The following is a 21,530-nucleotide window of genomic DNA, read 5'->3' on the forward strand; positions in this document are numbered from 1 at the left end:
CTGAATAAATATGCAAAATTTACATGTTCATTTCAATATGACATTTGTATCTAGTTATGGCTTCACGTGAAGAAAGAACATGGACATTCTTATGAAAACAATTTAGCATTGAATTAAGGGAACCTGATGTTTTTTAGGCTTGAGGATGCTAAATGAGCTTTCTTTGTGTCCTCTTTCCTATTTCTCACTTTAATCAGAAAAGTATCTCACTTTAATCAGAAAAGTGAGAACTAGGACATATATGCTAGGTAGGTTATGGAATATAATAGTGGGGGAGTGCCAGATATAGCCAGACTGGGATGTATAGAATTATTTGGGAATTACATTATTAGCTAAAGTGTAAAACATGCAACTTGCTTTAGAGTTCTTCAATCCAATGTAATAGCCCCTGGCCTAATGTGGCTGTTTAATAAAAATAAAATTAAACATTCAACTTCTCAGTTACACTAACCACATTTTAAGTGCTTAATAGACAATGTGCTAGTGATTGTTATAGTAAATGAAAACAACATTTCCATCATTGCAGAAAATTCTGTGGGACAGTGGTGCTCTAAGGGTAGGCTGCTTAGGGCCTACACTGGTCACTGTTCTTAAGCCTTGTTATGACTGGAGTGTATTAAAGGAAAACATACTACTCACCAAGCAGTACACTTATCCAACACAAGAGAATGAGTTTATAAAGGCATTTAGTTTATTTTTCAAAAAAATACTTTGCTAGAAGGGTTGAGTACTGTAATTTTACATGATCATAATCTTTTTAAATTCTTTTCTGACCAACAAGTACCATTTAAGTGAACAACTTGTCTAGGTCTGCTTTTGTAACACCCAATACAATTAGTACTTCTCTGATGGTATTCCCTAGGTCTTAATTATCTGTAGGCCAGGAGGCACAGCCTAGCACATAGCAAAGTATGTGCTTTATAACTGCCAATTAACTTGGTTTCTTTAATATGATTAAGGAGAACAGGTAACTGGCATATCGAATTCAACTATAAATTTACCATTTCTTGCCTGAAAGGTTGTGAATCTCCCAGACCCCTCTCCCCCCACCAGTTACTTAACCCAGGGAAGCAGTGAACTACAACTGTAGAGGAAAAAGGGCAATATATCAGGTGAGTGCCGGCTGTTTCCCAGTTAGATCTGTTATTGTTTTGTTCCAACTATAAACTCAAGATGACCATGTTACTCATATTCAACAGTAAATAGAAAATACAAGGCAAAGCCAAAAATATGTGGGGATTACTGGCAACAACTGCTTCCTTTTTCTTCCTTAAAAAGGCTAACTGAAAGTTGATTCTCTCTGATTCTTGATAAAACTAAAAGATGCATTAAATATATGTTCACTGCTACAGATTTAACAAAAAGGCCACCAGAATGAAGCAACTATAACCTGGTAAATTTGCCCATAGAGACAACTAGATAGCTGGTTGAAGGCTTGTCATAAATTGTTCTTTTGTGCAAGGTCTGCACTCAGCCCCCAAACCATAAGATCTGTCTTGTGGGCAGCCAGACAGTTCAGTGCCAGGCCAGTGATGGTAACTCAACGCTTTTCACCAACAGCCCAGAAGTGTTTCAAAAATGCCTTTGTTGCAAGGAAGCAATTACTGCAAACATCAGGACAAAAGACTATCTAGAACTTTAGCTAAATAGAGGTTTATATCTAATTACAAGAAGTAAAAGCAATTAAGTGTGCTGAAACCAAGTTTCATGATTGACAGAAACATTTTAAAAACAGACTTAAAATATTCAACTTTAGGCTAAACCATGCCAGGTACCTCAGGATGCCCTATGATGTTGGAAGTGAAAGAGTAACTAGATATGGACAGCTCACTTAAGGTCTCTGTGATCATTCCTGCATGCCCCAGTGCTGATAATAATGATCATATTTCACACTGGAGGAAGTGTGGCAACTCAAGCTCTGGGCATTACGATTCTTGTAGGAGGGCTAGGCATGTGGCTCAGTGGTAGAGCACTTGCCTAGCCCACAGGAGGCCCTGGGTTCAATCCCCAGCATTGCCAAAAGAAAAAAATTCTTTGTGTTTTTGCAGAAATTTTTCTCTTCTGCATGGTGTGTCTGTCAGTGGGGAAATGAGATACTCCCTCATTCTGAAGTATGAGGCATTTGGAGTCAATAGGCTAGTTACTTACTGGTTACTTTGCAACAACCCCACAAAAAAAAAAAAAAAAAAAAAAGCAAATGTCTCATATACATTTTGAAAGATCCCATGTTTGCATAATTATGTCTGGAAACCTTAAGACAACATCTCCACACTATAAATTCTCATCTTCCCTTATGGTGACACAACCTTACCTCTAGTAGCATAAAGTGCCTCTACTCCCAGTATTTAACAAAGTAAGAAATAGTGACCTGCTTTTATACTAAGGAATTTGAGTCTGGAGGAATTGGGAGAGGCTGCTTCCCAGTGTCAACACTGGTTTACATGCATGTGCATGTAAACAGTCTGACTCAACCCTCAACTGCTGGCAGTCAGCCTTGTTTCAATCATAACTTACAGCCAAGTTAAAGCATTTTAGCTTTTTCTTTTCAACACACACCTAACCAGGCATAAATTCGAGTATCTTCTGCCATTTTTTTGGTAGTTTTCTGAGTAAACATTTGAATCTGTTACCAATATATTTTCCTCCTCTAGTTCAGAAAAGATAATTGGGTAGTTTAACATGTATCCTTCCTTATTTCCTTTCCTTTCAATTATGTCACAAAAGGCCAGATAAAAGATCTAAGATCCATTACTTTCATCTCAGTGCAGCTAACTATAAGGAAAGGGACCACATTACAGCCTGTCCCCTGAAGATAGAAGATCAACAGAAGGGAAACAAGTAACTCCCATGCTAAAATGTCAGGATTAGTTGTGCAGAAGCCAAGTGAGCCCTGAATGAGGGGAGATCACTAGAGAGGAGGGAAACAATTCTATTACTGCACTCCTTGGGAACCAAGTTTTCTTTATTATCTTCCCTCTTCTCCCCATGCATCTGCAAAAGAAGTCAGCCTTCAATTTTGAATGTTCATATTTCAGATACACTAGAAATAGAAATGTATTAAGTAAATCTTAAATTCTCCCATATGGGAGGCAACACAAGGAAAATAGCAACTTAAAAATTACTTCTCAAAAGGCTGAATATCTCATTTGTTTGACTACTGGTCTGACAAGACACCAAGCTTTTTCATAGGTCAAAATCAGAAAAACAGGTTATTAAATAAATGTCTCATTATAAGATTTAGGCTATGCATTATAATTCCTAAGACCAGGACTGAAATCTCATTTGATAAGGTATCTGGCCCCAGTCACTGCCTTTTTCTCATACTTTAATCAACTCTTCCAAAGTAGGCTCTTTGCTTGCAAGTGGGCCTCCATGGACAGAACACACCCATCACTTTACAGCCAACTTCCATCTCACCCTTCAAAAGGAATGCATTTCATTTTCTAGGACTCCCTTGGAGAGGGAAGTAAGTAAAAGGTGCTGCTGGTAAAAGTAAAACAGAACTGGCTTTGTCAAAACCTCTCCTAGCTACCCTTTATGTCCCAGGGAACACTGACTACTCCGAGTTATACTGAATCAAAAAACATTTGCATTTTTAGGTTCTGAGATTAAATTTTAAACCTGTATTCAGTTCACGCTAACTAAGTTTCAAAAGCTGCACCAAATCTACTAGGCTTTTTTTTTTTTTAATACTCTTCACTGCATGCTCTGTCTATATGCATGCGTTTGGATAATAAATATTAAATATGGGAGGGACGCGCGGAATCCATAAAATTAAAAATGAAACCAAACTGAATATTAAAAAAGTACATGGTAGTTGGAGAAATGAATAAGGGCAAAAAATAAATTTGAGGTAACAATAGTGGCCCAACACCACTGATCTGAATATCTGTAAAAATTCAAATGAGTGTTTGGAGATTCAAGTAACAAACCATCTGTTCCAACTTGGTCAGACTTGCAGAGCACTGCTGAGTCAGTCCAGCAGCCGGCACTCACACAGCTCCTTGTAAATTCTCTTCCGCACACGGGGCATGTCTTCTTGAGAAAACTGGAAAGGCTGCTCTAAAGCGAGGCACTTGCAGTACTGCAAAGGTCCCAGAAACATGTAAATGGCACATGGGGTTGCACAACAGCCCAGCACCAGATGCAGACCTGATAGAGTCTAAGATTGTATTATAAAGTTTACAGAAACTTGTGACAACATGGTGCTTTACAACATTTATCTCCAAATAATAGTAGGCATTTCAGGCAAGTGTATAGCTAAGGATCACCCTCCCTCCAGGCCTAACACTGTGAAAAGCACCAACTGATGAAGAGGCTCTAATTCTCAAAGTACAATCTGCTGAAAATGCAATAGATCTTACATAGCCTTTGGGAACCTGAATCTTGTTTACAAACCCCAAACATTTATGAAGTTATGAATAAACCAATCTTCCAAGATCTTCACAAATCTTAAAATTTCACAGATTAGATAATTTCCTTCATAAATGTGTGTATAATAGAAATGTTTCCATTGCCCTTTTAGACTATCCAGAGACCATGGGAGCAGTTTTAGACCATCCAGAGTCCATGGAATGCAGTACTCTGGGAGTGGTGGAGCAGGACTGTAATCTCAATAACTTGGGAGGTTGAGGCAGGAGGATCACAAGTTCAAGGTCAGCCTTGGCAACTTAGTGAAATCCTGTCTCAATATTTAAAAAAAAAAAAAAAAAAAAAAGGCAGTGGTGATGGTGGCTGGGGATGTAGCTTAGTGGCAAAGCACTCCTGGATTCAATCCCAGTACCACAAATAAAAACAAAAACCAGTGGCAGGCAACCAGCAGGTCTTTGACATCCAATAATTAGATTTTATTTATTTATTCAGTATTTCGGATCGAACCCAGGAGCTACCTATCATTGAGCTACATCCCCAACTCTTTTTATTTTTTGAGACAGGGTCTTGTTAAGTTGCCTAGGCTGGCCCCAAACTTGCAATTCCTCACCCAGCCTCTACAGTCACTGGGATTATAGGCATCTACCACCATATTCAGCCTGCCAATGTTGTTTTTATTTTATTAAGTTAATCCTTTAAATGCCAATGATCTATCATACAAAACAACCCAAGTCAGTCTCTAGTATAGTTCACTACTAATCTCTGATAAGACATGGATGATATCTATTTTCCATTCTTGGCTTGACATGTGGTTCTTCCTAATGATAACACCTGAAAATGCACTATTGCATCTCAACAACAAAGGGAGAAAAAGGAAAGTATTCTGTTGCCTATACCTAGTATCATGTACAGGGACTGGCATCTCCCTTTCTAAACACAACAAACTTATATCACAAACTGTAAATTCAAAACAAAATAAAACAAAACAAACAAACAAAAAAACAGTATTTCTTTACCTGGAGCACAAAGACTCCACAGTCACTGTCATTTTTCTGTTGTGGAATACACTGAGGGGAAAAACAAAAAGGTCATTAAAATAAGATCAAGTACTTCTTTCCTCTTCAGATAAACACGACAAAACAGAATGAGACAGGAAACCTGTCTCTGTCCAGGACAGCTGGTATCGTGTTCATTTTATAAAGGCATCTGGCCACACGAAAAGTGCTATCAAAGGCATCCACAAATTATAAAACAATATTTTACCTAAATATGGGAAATGAAATGAAAACCCTATTTTAAAAACAACTATTTGGATACTTAGTTTTGCAATCAGTTCACTGACAAGTAAAAATGGAACTGTGGATGATCACAGAACATTTGCCTGAACTCTGAACACTTAGATGGTAACAATTCTGCTTAGCAGTCTTCACTTTTCATCTCTATAAAGCTCCCAAAACAACTGGTTATTGTATTCTGCCTCAAGTAGGAATATGAAAGATATTGGCTAAATTTAGAATACCTAGAATTCTAGCTGGGTAAATTCAGAAAATTTACAAGTTTAGTTCTGGCTTGAACTGGTTTACTAGATAATTAGAAACAGAAAACTTGAGCTTAACTGTAAAATTTAATATGTGGTTTAGTTCAAGGTTGAATTGATAAATCTTGATCCCTCTGGGACTGGGTTAAAGGTTATTTCAAGACTCTTGTCTATAACACTGGGTCAGTGATTCAGACAGACCTGAGTTCAAGGACCTGCCTCTACCAATAGTTCTGAGGAAGGTCTTCTGAAGGTCACACTTCAGTTTTCTCATCTATAAAATAAAGATGCTGTTCATCTTTAAATGACCACCTACCTCACAGGTTATAAGGATCAAATGAGATCATTATATAAAAACAATAAAATAAAGACTAAATTGTCAACACTGGTGTTCATGACAGGATTGAGATTATGCCCAGAAAGGCACTCTGGCCCATCAACACCTTTAATGTCTAGAAACCATAACAGAGCTATATCCGAACTGTCCTCACGCTGAAGAACTAAGGATAGGCCTAGAAAGTAGCCCAGTACTCTTGCTCCCATAATGGACCCAAATAGTCATTTAGCATTTCTCTGAGTCTGTAAGTGTCATGAGGCAAGAGGTAGGTGCCAAAATCCCCAGCCAAAATTTGTTTTTCAGCAGAGCAACTACATCATTAGCAACTGTGCCAGGGATGAAAGGACTCAAGTTACCTGCTTTCAGCAAGCACTGGGCAACTGAGTAGCCAGATGATAAAGTACTAAATTGGCTTAATCTGAGTTGCCTCCCTACAGTCTCCTCCAAGCTCTTTTTGGTCTCTGTCAGTAGTCTTGAAATGCTCTTACACACAACCGCCCCTTGGATCATTCCCTCCCCTGGACATGCCCATTTTATTTGTATCACATACTTACCTTCGTAACAGCTGTCTGCCAACCCTGAAGAAATTCAGGTCTATTTTTTTCTCTGGCTTCAGTCAGCAAATACTTTCTTATATTCTGGTTAAAAAGAAACCACAACACAGATGCTGTGTTCCATGAGTTGGTGAAAAATGAAACCTGCCCATAGCAGGTAGAAGCAAAGGAGGTGGCAACTGTGGCCCCACAAAATTGGGCAGTGTGTGCACAAAAGAGTTAGAGCTGGAACTTTATTTCAGAGCTTTCATATCGTTAAGGAGGACTTAGACCTCCTGTACTCAAGGTATGCACTCAAGAGTGTGGGCACTGGTATTTGCTTGATTAGAATATTTATTGAGATGGTTAGCCACCTTTCCCAGCAGTAAACTGGCAAGATAAAAAAGTCTTAATCAGTGCCAGTGCTGAAGAGAAGGAAGAAACTCGTGGCAGAAATCATTGACTAAAACTAAATGAAAAAAATCTAGCTGAAGATAAGTTTCTTAGTTTGGAAGGTGACAAGAACAGACAGTTATCTCTACCCATTCTGAATACTGAATATAGTCAAGGGCACTACTGAAATTTCTAGACTGCTGGAGTTTCAAAATATCCCTAATACCCTCAACCTCTTTGTGCATATTTCTCTCTGTATCAAGAGATTATGACTGCATGTTGCTCTTCTCCCTAAACAAGTAACTTCAAGTTCTCAGAATAACTACTATATATAAATTCACACACAGAATAACGGCAAAAGACTTGCCCTTAAAAATAATCACCTACACCAACATTTACTAAGTATTTATAATGTGCTGAGTGCTGGGGATACAGTGGTAAAGAAAGCTGTTTAAGTCCTTGCTCTCAGAGAATCTACACATTTGGAAATTTTAATAACATTTTTCATCAACTCTTTGGAAATACAGGCCCCCAACTTTCCTTCAGAGCCACTTTTATTACCCCCACATTTCCTTAAAACAACTGCCTAGCTTCACCTACCTGGATGACTCTGCTTGGCTTTAAATGACTTTTAGTTATCACCCCAAACAAATTGGTTCTCAGGGTCTTTCTCCAAATGTGCCAAGTTATTAGCCAATTGGAATTTGACTGAAAAAATTTTTGACTAGTCAAAAATTCTGAAGATGAATTTTTTAATAACTGCAGAAGAACCAAGTGCCTAATCCAGAATTGACTTAGAAATCAAAAGCCTGTTTCATAAACAAAGTCTTTTTAACCATCAAGAAGTTAGCTCCATGAAGGCAACTGTCTAAACCTTCTCTGACTCCTCAGTGTCAGTGCCTAACACAAGCAGAAGCCTGGGGTAGTATTTCCTAGTTGAAATGATTTTTGCAATATCCTTGCTCTCCTTGTTTGTTTTTTTCTATTTGTCCAGGGAAGAGACAGCACTGACAGTCTCTGATAAGTGAAGGATGTGAGACAGGCAAGGAATTAAGCAAAGTGAACTGGAAACACACAATCACATCTGATACTGGACTGACTCTCTTTTGTATTGGAGTTAGAGCACTCTGGGCCCAGGAATATCCCAAAGTAGGGTTTTTTCCCCCTGGATTTCTTAGAACCACAAACATGGATTTTGAAAATTTGATCTTCTTAGTTTTGCTTATACTTACTTTTTAAATTAAATGTTAAATATAAATGTAAATATCTTTATTTTAATATATTCTTTAATATATATTTATATATTATACCACATAATATACAATAATTTATATATACAAATATATGTACTACATATATTTAAATATATACATTAACATTTTAAATTTATACATTTAAAGTAAATATATAAATATATATACCTTGTTAATAAAAATTAGAATAACCAAAATAAGGTGAAATTTCCTTTATTAGTCCTACTCTTTTCTATACTTATCCAAAAGCAATCACTGAAATCAAAATTGTAAGCATCCATCCCATGCTTTTTTTTTTTTTTGAGAAAGGGGATTCCCCCTATATTATCCACACTGGTCTTGAACTCCTGGAAGCAATCTTCCTTCCTCAGCCTCCTGCGGAGCTAGGACTACAGGCAGATGCCATTATGCATTGATATCTAATTTTTTTATTTACAAAAATATATCTTTGTATATTACATATACAAATATATATGTATACACACACACATATGCACACATAAATGTATTTCCCCCATAAGCATATTATATCGTTCTGCCACAACTGGCATTTTCTTTTGGTGGTGGTGGTGAGGGGGACCAGGGATTTAACCCAGAGGCAATTCACCACTAAGCTACATCCCTAGACCTTTTTATTTTGAGACAAGGTCTCACTAAGTTGCTCAGGGCCTCACTAAGCTGCTGAGGCTGGCTTTGTAATTTCACCTCTCCTGCTTCAGCCTCCTGAATCACTGGGATTATAGGCATGTGCCACTATACCTAGCTCACAACTGGCTTTTAAAAACTCAATGATCTTTCCCTGTTAGGATGTAAAGAACCACTATATTTTGTTTTGGTTTTGATGGTACTGGGGATTGAATCCAGGGTCTCGTACGTGATACCCAAGTGCTCTAAGACTGTGCTACATCCTCACCCTTTCTTTTAAATTTCATTTTGAGAGAGGATCTTGCTTAATTGTCCAGATTGTCCTTGAACTTGCTATCTTCCTGCCTCAGCCTCCCAAGTTGCTGAGATTATAGGTGCACACCCCCACACTTGGCTCAGAAGTTTTAAATTATGACATGGTTAAATTTATCAAACTATTCCTTATGTCTCTTTTTTGGGGGAGGGTTCTGTGTAAGAAAGCATTCCCTATTCTGAGAACACAGTATTGTCTATATTTTATTCAAATGCTTTTAGTTTTAGTTTTGTTTTACAGTTAGGTATCTATTCCATCTGAAATGTTTTTATAATTAGCATAAATATGAAGTAAAGATCTATATTTACTAATTCTCCCAGTGTCATACTTGAATAGCCTATCTTTTCCTAACTTCATCATATACTAAATTCTCAAGTATGCATGAGTTATTTCTGGATTCTTCATGCTGTTCCAATCTATTTATCTACTCCCAAGCCAATATAATTATAGCTTTTATTATTTTTTTAAAAATATTGCTAGGGATCTGAGTGTGATGATGCACACCTGTAATCTCATTGACTTGGGAGGCTGAGGCAGCAGGATCACAAATTCAAGGCCAGCCACAGCAATTTAGTAAGATCCTCAGCAACTTAGCAAGAATCTGTCTTGGGGAGGTGGGTAGGAGAGGACCAGGGATGTAGCTCAGTGGTAAAAGCATCCCTGGGTTCAATCCCCAGTACCAAAAATTTTGTTAAAAAGCAGTTTTAAGGGGCTGGGGTTGTGGCTCAGCGGTAGAGTGCTCACCTAGCACATGCAAGACCCTGGGTTTGATCCTCAGCATCACATAAAAATAAATACATAAAATAAAGGTATAAGAAAATAGTTTTTTTAAAAAAAGCAGTTTTAAGGGGAAGAGAAAAGAAAAACAACAACAACAACAAAAAAAACAAGGCTGACAAAATCAAATTAGGGCATGTATCTCAGAAGGGGATCCTGATCTTGGACAGCTACCTCTCACCTGTGGAGTCCTCTTACAGTTCTTTTCTTTACCAATAGTTTAGAGGACATTCACAACAGAAAATGTTCCTCTATGGTACTGACTTCTGCTGTTCTACCTAGAACTAAGATAGGACTGGGTCAATCACAGATTAAGTGAAAAAAATAGGATATTAACTTACCTCTACACAAAACTTAAAATGAATGCCTTGGGAATCATAAAATGAAATAATTCGATTAGAGAGTGTCACAGTAATGAGAGACCAGTGGACTTCCAGGTGAATAGGAATCAATAGAAGACTCTTTTTAAACAAATCCACCTGATTAAGAGAAGAAAATGCAGCTGTCATCACAAAACCAACAACATACAGCAGCTTCTTTACTGACTTCTGACTTGTCCAAGGACATAAAAGTAGACAGTGGTAGGCCAGAATTTGAACCCAGGTCTTATTTTTAAAGCCCATGCTTATAACTACTGAGCTATAACACACAATAAGAAAAATGAAGAAGTACTATTTTTCATTTAACCCACTAAAACTCTGTTTTATCAAATGGTTTACCTTTTTCGTTCTTCTCCCCCCCCACCCCGCCTTTTTTTTTGGTACCAGGGATTGAACCCAAAGGTGCTCTACCACTGAGATATATCTCCAACCCTTTTTACTTTTTACTTAGAGACAGGGTCCCTTATTAAGTTGCCCAGTCTAGCTTCAAATTCACAATCCTTCTGCCTTAGTCTCCTGAATCACTGAGATTATAGGCATGTTGCCACCATGCCTGGCCTTACCTAATTTTCTTGGGCACATTTTGACCTAGACTCAACGTTTTAGGAAATAACCATGGTACTGGAAAACAGAAAAGGTCTAAGTCTTTCATCTTTCTCTGGACTCGGTATAACAGTTAATATCATGAGCTTCAAAACAAGTCTACTTAAGTTCAAATTCTTCCTAACTATGAAATGCAGAAAGCAATAATACCTATCTTATGATGTTGTTGAGAATAATAATACTTGAAAAATGCATAAAACTATGCTTTTAGTACATTGTAGATAGCCAATAAATCTTAGCTATTATCACTCCCTTGTCTTTCAGATGTCAAAATCAAGAACATCCTTAATAATATTTACATACCCTTTATATCTGAATCCATCTTTTACAATCTTAACATATCCTTTATATCCTAACACATACAATTTAGAAATAGTTGCTATTCTATTAAAAAATCCAGTTATATCTTGGGTAATAGATGCTTCACTAAACATCCATAAAAGAGTGAATTTATTTATTTTTTTAAAGTTAAAACAATGACAATACTATAAAGTATGTCAGATTCTTAAAAACCAATCTCTCAAGTCTTCTTTTTTGCTAATAATCAGATAATGTCATGCTATAAATAAATCTTTTATCAGTCTATATGACCTTACAAGCAAAACACTTTAGTGTTTTTGTTTTTCATTTTCTATATTTATAAACCTGGAGCTGGGGGAGTTGGGCAAAAGAAAATGTAGGGCCAGGGGTATAGCTCAGTGGTAAAGGGCTTGCTTAGTTAGCAAGTATTTGAAATATTTATTCAGTCCTTAGCACCACCAAAAAAAACCCAAAACAAAACCTAATAAGAAAATAGTTTGAGCATCCCTAAAGTTCTGAAACCACAAATGCTGCAAAATTCAACATTACTTTAGCATGATGATACCACAAGTAGAAAATTCTGCACATGAAATTATGTTATGGGTCACAGCCTAAACATAGTCACAGAGGCTGGGGGTATAACTCAATGGTGGAGCACTTGCCCAACATGCATAAGGCCCTGGGTACAATTCCCAGTACTGCAAATAAATAAATAAATAAATAAATAAATTTTAAAAATTAAAACAAACACATATAACTAAAAATACTATATAAAATTTAATCTTCAGATTATGTATATAAGGTATACATTAACCATAAATGAATTTTAGTCTTGGGTCTCATCCCCAAGATATCTCATTATAAATATGAAAATACTTCAAAATGGAAATATTCCAAAATGAAATCCAAAATCAAGCATTTTGAGTAAGGAATATTCAGTCTATATTAGATAAAATAGACACTGATCTTTTTTGAGGGGAGAAACAAGTCTTTTCTGTCAAACCAAAGAGACTTCATTTTAGTTAACTTCCTGGGCTCCCATTTTCTTGCAACTCAGCTGTCTTTCTAAAGTTAGTATTTCCTCAATAGTCAATTTGCACCTAAGATTGTGTAGTCAGCCCCAACCAATGTGTAATGGCCAAGTACCCCTGTGTCAGAGATAAAAGCCAAGCACACTGCCTGCTTGCAATGCCTGCTTTCAATTTTGATTGCTGTATACCCTTCTGCACGTAGAAATAAAATTTTTGCCTTGCAGACAGAGCCAAATAAGTCTGTGAGTGTTTATTTGGTTCTTAGGGCTTCCAGGACCCATCTCCTACTCCATTAATTCCAACAACAGGGTCTTGTTAAATTACTTAGGCCTTGCTTAGCTGCAAGACTGGCCTAGAAGTTGTGATCCTCCTGCCTCACAATTCAACAATGAGATTCAAAAGAGAAAAAAAACTATTGCTGAGTACATGCCTATAATCCCAGTGGTTCCACAGGCTGACGAAGGAGGATCGAAAGTTCAAAGCCAGCCTCAGCAACTAAGCGATGACCTAAGTAACTAAGTGAGATCCTGTCTCAAAGGGTCTGGGGATGTGACTCAGTAATTGAGTGACCCTGGGTTCAATCCCTGGTACCAAAACAAAACAACAACAACAACAACAAAAACCTATCACATTAAAAAGTCTGTTTCTAAGTAACATCGTATTGGCCTTAAAATTATCTTTCCACTCAAAGTGATTAATTTCCATTTCAAATCTAGAGTAAAAAATTTAATACCTTTTTAGTCCATCTCTTAACTCCATTATATCCTTTGGTTACCAGCTGTCTATGAAAAAAGCTGTTGAAGAAGTGAACCTAGAACAGACACCAAATATAAGGAATCAGATTACATTAGGCTGTGCCCAGATTTAACTTCAAAAGAAAATAAAAAAATTTAAAATATCTGAACACAAAATAATTTAAAAATACATATATATTCAAAAAATTTTTAAATAAAAATGTAATGTTCTAACATAAATAGACAAAAAGGAGAGAAAAGTTTCTTCAACTAGTAGTCAAAATATAGGAAATATATTACTTGATTTATAGAAAATTCTGTTTAAATTTTTCATGAGAATGCTCTTACAGGTGTGGTCTATTGTCAGTGGGGTAGCAACTGGATTACCGGAATCCAATCAAGTAGAGACAAATGATAAATCTCTCCAAAATTTTTAAAAGATTGAACAACTGAAATAGGATCTGAAAAAAAATGAGCAAACCAATACCTTGAACTCATGAGATATGGATTACAAAACTCTCCATCTGAAGGATGTGGATTTGAAGACTCCCATACAACTACAAGAAGGTCTTAGCACAATCATTTCTAGTACCAAAAATTACCCTTGCCATACAGATTATCAGGTCCCACCTCCTTGGATTCAGATTCTGGCTTATAAGTGATATTGGCTCATCTAAGTTAGTCTATACCATGGTCTTGAAGCAGGGCTCTAACTTGAACTCACTTTAGATAATAAGACTATTTAGTGTGTGGTTCTCAGAGTATGCTCATTAGACCAGAAGAATCAGCATCACCTGGGAACTTGTTGGAAATCCAAATTCTCAGCCCAATTCCAGAGCTGCTAAATTTTAGCACAAACTAGCAATCTGGTTTTACAAACCTTTCATGTGATTCTGATGCACATTCACTGAGAACCATTCAGCTTAACATGGATAAAAAACAATCTGTTTAGTTATCTGTAAAAGCAGTGACTCTGTAACTCTGTTCTTTAGAATCATCTGGAGGACTTACTGAAACAGTGCTGGGCCCCAACTCCCATTTCTGATTTAATAGAGCTGAGCTGGGGTCTAAGAATGTGCATTTCCATTAAGTCCCCAGGTGATATTGACACTGCTAGTCTGGGGACCACACCTTGAGAACTACTGCCTTTGAATATGTTTACATTTAAACTTTTTGATGATTAAGAGCATTTCATAAAACAATCCAACATATTAGCTTCATGATTTGAATTTATAATACATAATGAATTTATGATTATAAGTGAAAAGCTATCAAAGTTTTCTATATTGAAAAACGGTACTAGAATCTGCAATTAGTTATATTTATCTGTTTAAGTTTTTTGTTTGTTTGTTTTTGCAGGACTGGGGATCGAACCCAGAGGTGCTCTACCACTGAGCCATATCCCCAGCTCTTTTTATTTTTGAGACAGGGTCTCGCTAACCTGCCTCAGCATCCTGACTAGCTAAGTTATGAGATTTAAGAACTTGAAAAGTTCTGCTGCTCATCAGGTATTGGAGTTTTCAGAAAAAAGATATCAAATTTAAAAATCATTTTAATATGTAAAAAGCTCTTAAGAGAATTTAGAGCTAGATTATCTATTTGAATAGATTAAAATTAAAAAAAAGAAAGAAAAGGTGAAGAGTAATATTTTACATTTTTATAAAGAGGGTAAGACTTTAGTTGATTGATTGATTTAACTGAATCCAGGAGCACTTTTACTGAGCTGCATCCCCAGTCCTTTTTATTCTTCATTCTGAGACAGGGTCTTGCCAAGTTGCCCAGGATGACCTCAAAGTTACAATCCCCTCACCTCAGCCCCTTTATTAATAAACAAAAAAAGTCCCCTTATCAATAAACATACCTACCTAGATACAAATAAGAAAGAAAACATTGCTACTGTGACTTTCTTATGCTGAAGCAGGAGGATCACAATTTAGTGAGAACCTTATCTCATGATAAAAAAGAAAAAGAGCTGGGATGTGGCTCAGTGCAAAAACATCCCTGGATTTAATCCCTAGTACCACACATACACATAAATTAATAAAAAGGTGTATTAATAAATTTTGCAATAGGATCTCCCTAAGCTCATATAAATATATAAAGATAATACATAAATGTGTACATACATAATATAACCCTTTAAAAAAATCTAAGGAATTATAAAATAATTAAAGTTCGAAAACCAAAAAAAAAAAAAAAAAAAAAAAAAATCACTCCTTTTTAATATACAAGAATTTCCTTAAGAGGAAAATTTTCACTTACTTTATCTGGGACTGCATCCATTATCAGCTCGCCGTACATATTTATGACCTATAAAAAGTAAAACCAATTTACTAACCCTGTACAATTCAGAACAACCCAAGCAGAATGTATAACATTCTTAATAATAACAATAAAGCTTTTCAATCCTGGCATTAGTGAGTCACTTCAGTACAGATTAAAGAATATTTGATTAATAAAAGTTAAGTATGAGACCAGTCCCTACAATATTTTATTGACCAACATCCTTTGTAACTTTTCTGCAGTGAGAATCTGCATTACACTAACCTGGTCATTTAGCCAATTCTGACCATCCAAGGTCACCAGATCATCCATATCCAGCATATGTTTATTGTAGAAGATGCGGAAGTTGCATTTTTGATGTCTGGCCCGATAGTTTGTTATTTCTCTATTGATAAATGGTTTTCTGAAACAAAGATTTTGAAAGAAAAAAAATATGAGTTCTACTCAATGCACTATTAAGTACCCTTTTTCTCCTAAATCAAGAGAAAATCATATATGCCAATCATTTTATTTTCAAGGATTTAACTTTCACCACTGGCATACCTATTGGAAAAGTCTTCATTAAAGACATCTTTTAATCTTCCAAGGACATCTTTTTCACTGAGTGGGACCAAACTTCCATATTTTTTCATAACCTCATCTAGAAATCCTTAAATAAAGGAAGAAAGGAAAGTTAAGATGGAAAGACAAAGCAATTTCTCTTAATACTTAATCTATAAACAATGCAACACATACTTAAATGTACATTATAACATAGGATTATACTCCGTATAAGGAAATATTTTAAAAGTTCTGACACTATTCAAACAAAGTGGATTAGGCCCTTACCACTCTAACCTAGAGAAAAATGCTGTGAGGTATCATTTCACAGTGCATTTTTAAACTACCAATGAATTGTTAGAGGAACTAGCTAAAACTAAAGATTGATGCCTTTCCATAACTTAACCTTAGTGATGAATTCTCTCTCATTAAGAGTAACATCCAGAAAGTTGGACACAATGGTGTGTGCCTATAGTTCCAACTACTAGAGGATAAGGTAGAGCATTGCTTGAGCTCATCAGTTTGGGACACCCTGGGCTACTTGGGGAGATCCTGACTCAAAACAAAACAAAACAAATCACACACCCACACACACATCCACCCACCCACCCCCACGCACAGAGAAAACATCTAGTTGGGTGCAATGGTGTGCACCTGCAACTCCAGCATTTGCAATGCTGAGGCAATAGAACTGCAAGTTCAATGCCACCCTGGGGCAACAGAGGGAGATCCTGTCACAAAATAAAAGGCATAGGGATGACAGGTGTGGTGGCACATGCTTGTAATCCCAGAGACTCCAGAGGCTGAGGCAGGAGGATTGCAAGTCCAAGGTCAACCTCAGCAACTTAGTGAGGCCCTAAGCAACTTAGTGAGACCCTGTTTCAAAATAAAAAATTAAAAAGGGTTGGGGATGTGGATTAGTGATTAAGCACTCATGGGTTCAATTGCAAGTACCCACCCCCTCCAAAACCAGAATTTATTTGAAAGAGTAACTATCAACACTGAATAGAAATATGAGTAAGACTGACTGACATTAGGGACTGGAACTATGCAACAATTGGTCCTACATAACACTATTTTTATGACTTTCAAATTACATCTAAAGGCTAAATCACCTTGTTAAATGTGCCTGAATTAAGTCACAATTTAGCCAAGTGCAGTGGTGCACATCTGTAATCCCAGCAACTCAGGAGACTGAGGTAAGAGAATGGCAAGTTTGAGGGCAGTATTTAAATCAATTTAAGTAGTATGAACATACATACACATATATACAGGTATATAATATATACGTTTTGTTTTTAGTACTGGAGAACGATCCCAGGGGTGCTTTACCATGGAGCTACCTCCCCAGTTCTTTTTTTGTCTTATATGAATTATTCCTCTTTATTGTTTAAAATATTGGTTATAATTATGTAATAAAATTCACAATATATTAATTACTTGATATATAGATATTCATTATAACTTCAAAATATACATTCTTTTTTAACCTTTTCCTTTTTAATTTTTTTCAATAAAACTTATATGATGTATCATACTAATGAACTTTGAGAACTCATTTTTAAATTTTCTTTTTTAGATTGTTTATTTATTTGTACTAATCAGTTATGCATGACGGCAGAATGCTCTTCCGATTCATTGTACACACATGGAGCACAATTTTTGACTTCTCTGGTTATACTCAAAGTAGGGTCACATTATTCATGCAATCATACATGTACCTGGGTATATGATGGCTGTCTCATTCCACCATCTTTTCTACCATAAATGCCCCTTCCCCCTCTCCCCCATCCAGAGTTCTTCCACTGATCCCATGCCCAATCCCCCATTAAGAATTAGCATCCACTTATCAGAAAACATTCAGCCTTTGGTTTTTTGGGATTGGCCTACTTCACTTAGCATGATATTCTCCAACTCCATCCATTTACCTGCAAATGCCATGATTTTATTTATTTTTTATTGCTGAATAATATTCCATTGTGTATATATAACCTCAGTTTCTTTATCCATTCATCTACTGAAGGTCATCTAGGTTGGTTCCACAGTTTAGCTATTGTGAATTGTGCTGCTATGAACATTGATGTGGCTGCATCACTATAGTATGCTGTTTTTAAGTCCTTTGGGTATAAACTAAGGAGAGGGATAACTGGGTCAAATGGTGGTTCCATTCCCAGTTTTGCAAGGAATCTCCATACTGCTTTCCATATTGGCTGCACCAATTTGCAGTATGAGTGTGCCTTTTCCCCACATCCTCGCCAACACTTATTGTTGTTTGTATTCTTGATAACTGCCTCCTTTTTTTTGGAGACAGGGTCTTGTAGAATTGCTAAGGCTGGCCTTGAACTTGGGATCCTTTTGCCTCAACCTCCTGACCTTGCTGTAGAGGTGTGTGCTACCATGCCAGGTTTTTTTTTTTTTTTTTTTTAATCCTTTAATTTTTGATGGTATTGGGGATGGAACCTAGGACCTCATATGCTAGGCATGAACTCTGCCCAGAGCTACACCCCAACCCTATATATGCATTTAATGGCTTTCTAGGATGATCCACTAAAGAAACATATCTAAAAAGGCTCTAGGAAATAAAACCAGGACATTATTTATTTTTTTGGTGATACTAGAGATTGAATCCAGGGGTATTCTCCCACTAAGTCACATCCCCAGTCCTATTTATTTTTATTCTAAACTGCTAAGCCTCTAATTTACAATCTTATCTCAGCCACCCAAATAGTTGGAATTACAGTCATGTGCCATCATGTTCAGTCCAGCATATTATTTCTAAGTAAATACAAAGAAACTGCAGAAAGGCTTAGATGCTCACAAAAGCAGAGGCATGAAAGGCACAGTTCACTGATGAAGAGCAGAGAAAACCACCACCTAGTTATCAGGCTGACAGGTGAGCCTATTGAGTTGAGATGGGAAAAATGAGGACAATATGTTAACCATATATCCTATCAAGCTCCCTTTTGAAACTTTTAAGAATTGCCTCCACTATGCATTAATTCAAAATGAACAGGAAAGATCAAAACAGAGTACTGGGAATGGTGTGCTAGGTTGGTTTGGGGAGAGGGACCGAAATGTAAAATCTGTATTTCCCCCTGTTAATCACCCACCAGAATAGCTCCTATTTTAAAAGGCTTAAACTAAGAGCAAAAGTCAGGGGACAGCAACAGGAAAAAGGATGCTTGCTTATGCCTGCTTCTAGTCTAGGCTTTAGACAAACAGAGAACACAGGAAGGCAGGCCCATTGCAACGTCATCATTTCAGGAAATAAAGATTTGGGGCTTCTATACTAGGAACAGAATGTATAGTGTTTACATTACATATCTTAACGTTGATCTAAGCATAGCCTTGTGTCTATACTGGAAAACAGGCCCAAAGGAAGATAAGCGATTCCCAACACCGGATAAACTGCATTTAAAAAACTGATTTTATAGAAGAAAATGCCTCTACCAACAAAAAATTAAGCTTGAGGTTCCACCACCTTGAATGAAGCTCCTCAAATAAGAAAGTGGTCTCCTCTACCAGATAGCCAGGCATGGTGGCACAGGCCTATAATCTCACTGACTCCCGCTGAGGCAGGAGGGCCAGCCCCCATAATTTAGTAAGACTCTTGTCTCAAGAGATGGGTATGTAGCTCAGTGTCAGAGCACTGCTTGGGTTCAACTCCAAAACCAGAAAAAAGCAGGGGGCGGTTAACAATGGGATGGGGGGGGGGGGGTTAACAATGGGATATGGACCCCAATTTCAAACTAGTATTATGGGAAAGAGGCATTCTTATTAACAATATTATTTCTGGGTGGTAATAATATGGAGATTTTAAGTTTTATATCTGTGTTTTGTTTTTGCTTGCAGATGATAAACATGGATTCCTTATGTAATAGAAAGGCCCTACAAGGATGACAATGTCTCTCACTGATAACACACCTACCATTATCTCACTGGTACCAGAAGTAAAACAAAACATCATTAAGAGCATTTATCATATGACAACATTCACATATTTCGTCTAATCCTTAAAACTAATCTCTGTGTCAAGATACCATCTCTGCTAGGTCTGAGAATATGGCACATGTTAGAGCACTTCCTGGGTTCAATCCCCCCGCACTATCTCGTCACCCCCCAAAAGATATTATCTTTGAAATAAAAAATGAAGACAAGAAAACTTAGAGAGATTAAGTAACTACCCTCAGGACACCCAACTAGCACAGAATAACTAAGATTCTTATGTAGGTTATGTGACTAGAGAAACTATGCTGTTAACTTTTATGCTATGTCATCTCCAAAACAAGAAATAGCTATTTTCTCTACAAAAATAACTTGGGGCTGGGCACCCTTCGCACACCTTATAGTACTAGCTATTTGCAAAGCTCAGGAAGGAGGATTCTGAATTCAAGGCCAACCTAGACAAAAGATTAAGAACCTTTATAAAAGAAATAAAAGAAAGAAATGCAACCACTTGGTTCTACAACAAAATACAATACACACCTCAGAAATGACATCAGTAAAGAAGGCATGAAGTACTCAGAATAAACTTAAGGAATGTGTAAACCTAGTGAAAAGTTGCAAAACACTAAGAAACTAAGTTCTGTTTTTAGACAGGAAAACTCAACATTTTAAGAATATAATTTTCTCCAAATACTATAAGCAAAAAACATACTTATTTTCTTTAATTTATAAAATAAATAAAAAATTCATCTTGGGATTGATAAATTCCTAGAAAATTTTAAAAACAATTAGAGATGGGCTGGGGTTGTAGCTCAGTGGTAGAGCACTTGCCTAGCATATGTGAAGCATTGGGTTCGATTCTCAGTACCACATATACATAAATAAAATAAAGGCCCATCGACAATCAAAAAAAATTTTAAAAAAACCTCTTTAAGAAAAACAATTAGAGAGATGAATAAGGGGACAGAAGAGGAGTGCATAATTTTTCAAATTATGAAACTACTTACAGTAATTAAAGCAAAATAATGCTAGTATACAAACAGATCAAGACCAGAAGGAAATTCAAAGCTAGTCGGTATTTCTTAACCACAAAGAAAAGAATGAATTGCTCAATAAATAATATTAGACTACCGCCTGAACTTACAGCCAATTCATTCTGGTGGAAAGAATTATATTACTCCATTTTACTTTTTTTTTTTAAACAAAGAATTATATTAAAAATAACACTTTAATAGTATAGAAGAAAATAAGAGTTGAATATTTATTTTAAAAATATTCAAGCTTTTCATGACAAGCTTTTCATGTAGAAGGGTTTTTTCCCCTTAATAAGTGACAAAAAACATTTTTAAACAAAGTGTAAAGTCACTTTTTTTATTTTGAGATAGGGTCTTGCTAAACTGCCCAGGCTGGTCTCCTTTTGAAAATGTATTTTTGTTTTCTTTATGGCAGTATTTGGGGATTGAACCCAGGAACTCAAGCACACTAGGCAAACCCTCTACCACTGAGTACACCTTCAACCCCAAATATGTATTTCTTGAGTATGTAAATGGCACAT

General features: G+C 36.5%; 1 protein-coding gene and 1 non-coding gene across 6 annotated transcripts in view; one reads left to right on the forward strand and one right to left on the reverse strand.

Annotated features, from left to right (window-relative positions):
• Positions 1-669: 669 nt before the first annotated feature.
• Positions 670-21,530, reverse strand: part of LOC114093305 (sentrin-specific protease 5) — a 40,236-nt gene continuing 19,375 nt past the window's right edge. For 4 of the 5 annotated variants that reach the window (XM_071615207.1, XM_027936044.2, XM_071615205.1 and 1 more), the window contains 8 exons: positions 16,034-16,139; positions 15,755-15,893; positions 15,470-15,517; positions 13,207-13,284; positions 10,501-10,638; positions 6,800-6,883; positions 5,388-5,438; positions 670-4,084 (listed from right to left, as the gene is read on the reverse strand). In XM_071615207.1, coding sequence (XP_071471308.1) covers positions 3,974-4,084; positions 5,388-5,438; positions 6,800-6,883; positions 10,501-10,638; positions 13,207-13,284; positions 15,470-15,517; positions 15,755-15,893; positions 16,034-16,139 — 755 coding nt within the window. In that variant the 3' untranslated portion in view covers positions 670-3,973. The remainder of the gene's footprint in view (positions 4,085-5,387; positions 5,439-6,799; positions 6,884-10,500; positions 10,639-13,206; positions 13,285-15,469; positions 15,518-15,754; positions 15,894-16,033; positions 16,140-21,530) is intronic. The other variant, XM_071615208.1, reaches the window with a different exon arrangement.
• Positions 1,949-2,019, forward strand: Trnaa-agc (transfer RNA alanine (anticodon AGC)). Its single transcript has one exon. It is a non-coding gene; the product is annotated as a tRNA-Ala (tRNA).

The sequence above is a fragment of the Marmota flaviventris genome, chromosome 8 (genome assembly GCF_047511675.1).
Source record: "Marmota flaviventris isolate mMarFla1 chromosome 8, mMarFla1.hap1, whole genome shotgun sequence".
Classification (NCBI taxonomy): Eukaryota; Metazoa; Chordata; class Mammalia; order Rodentia; family Sciuridae; genus Marmota; species Marmota flaviventris.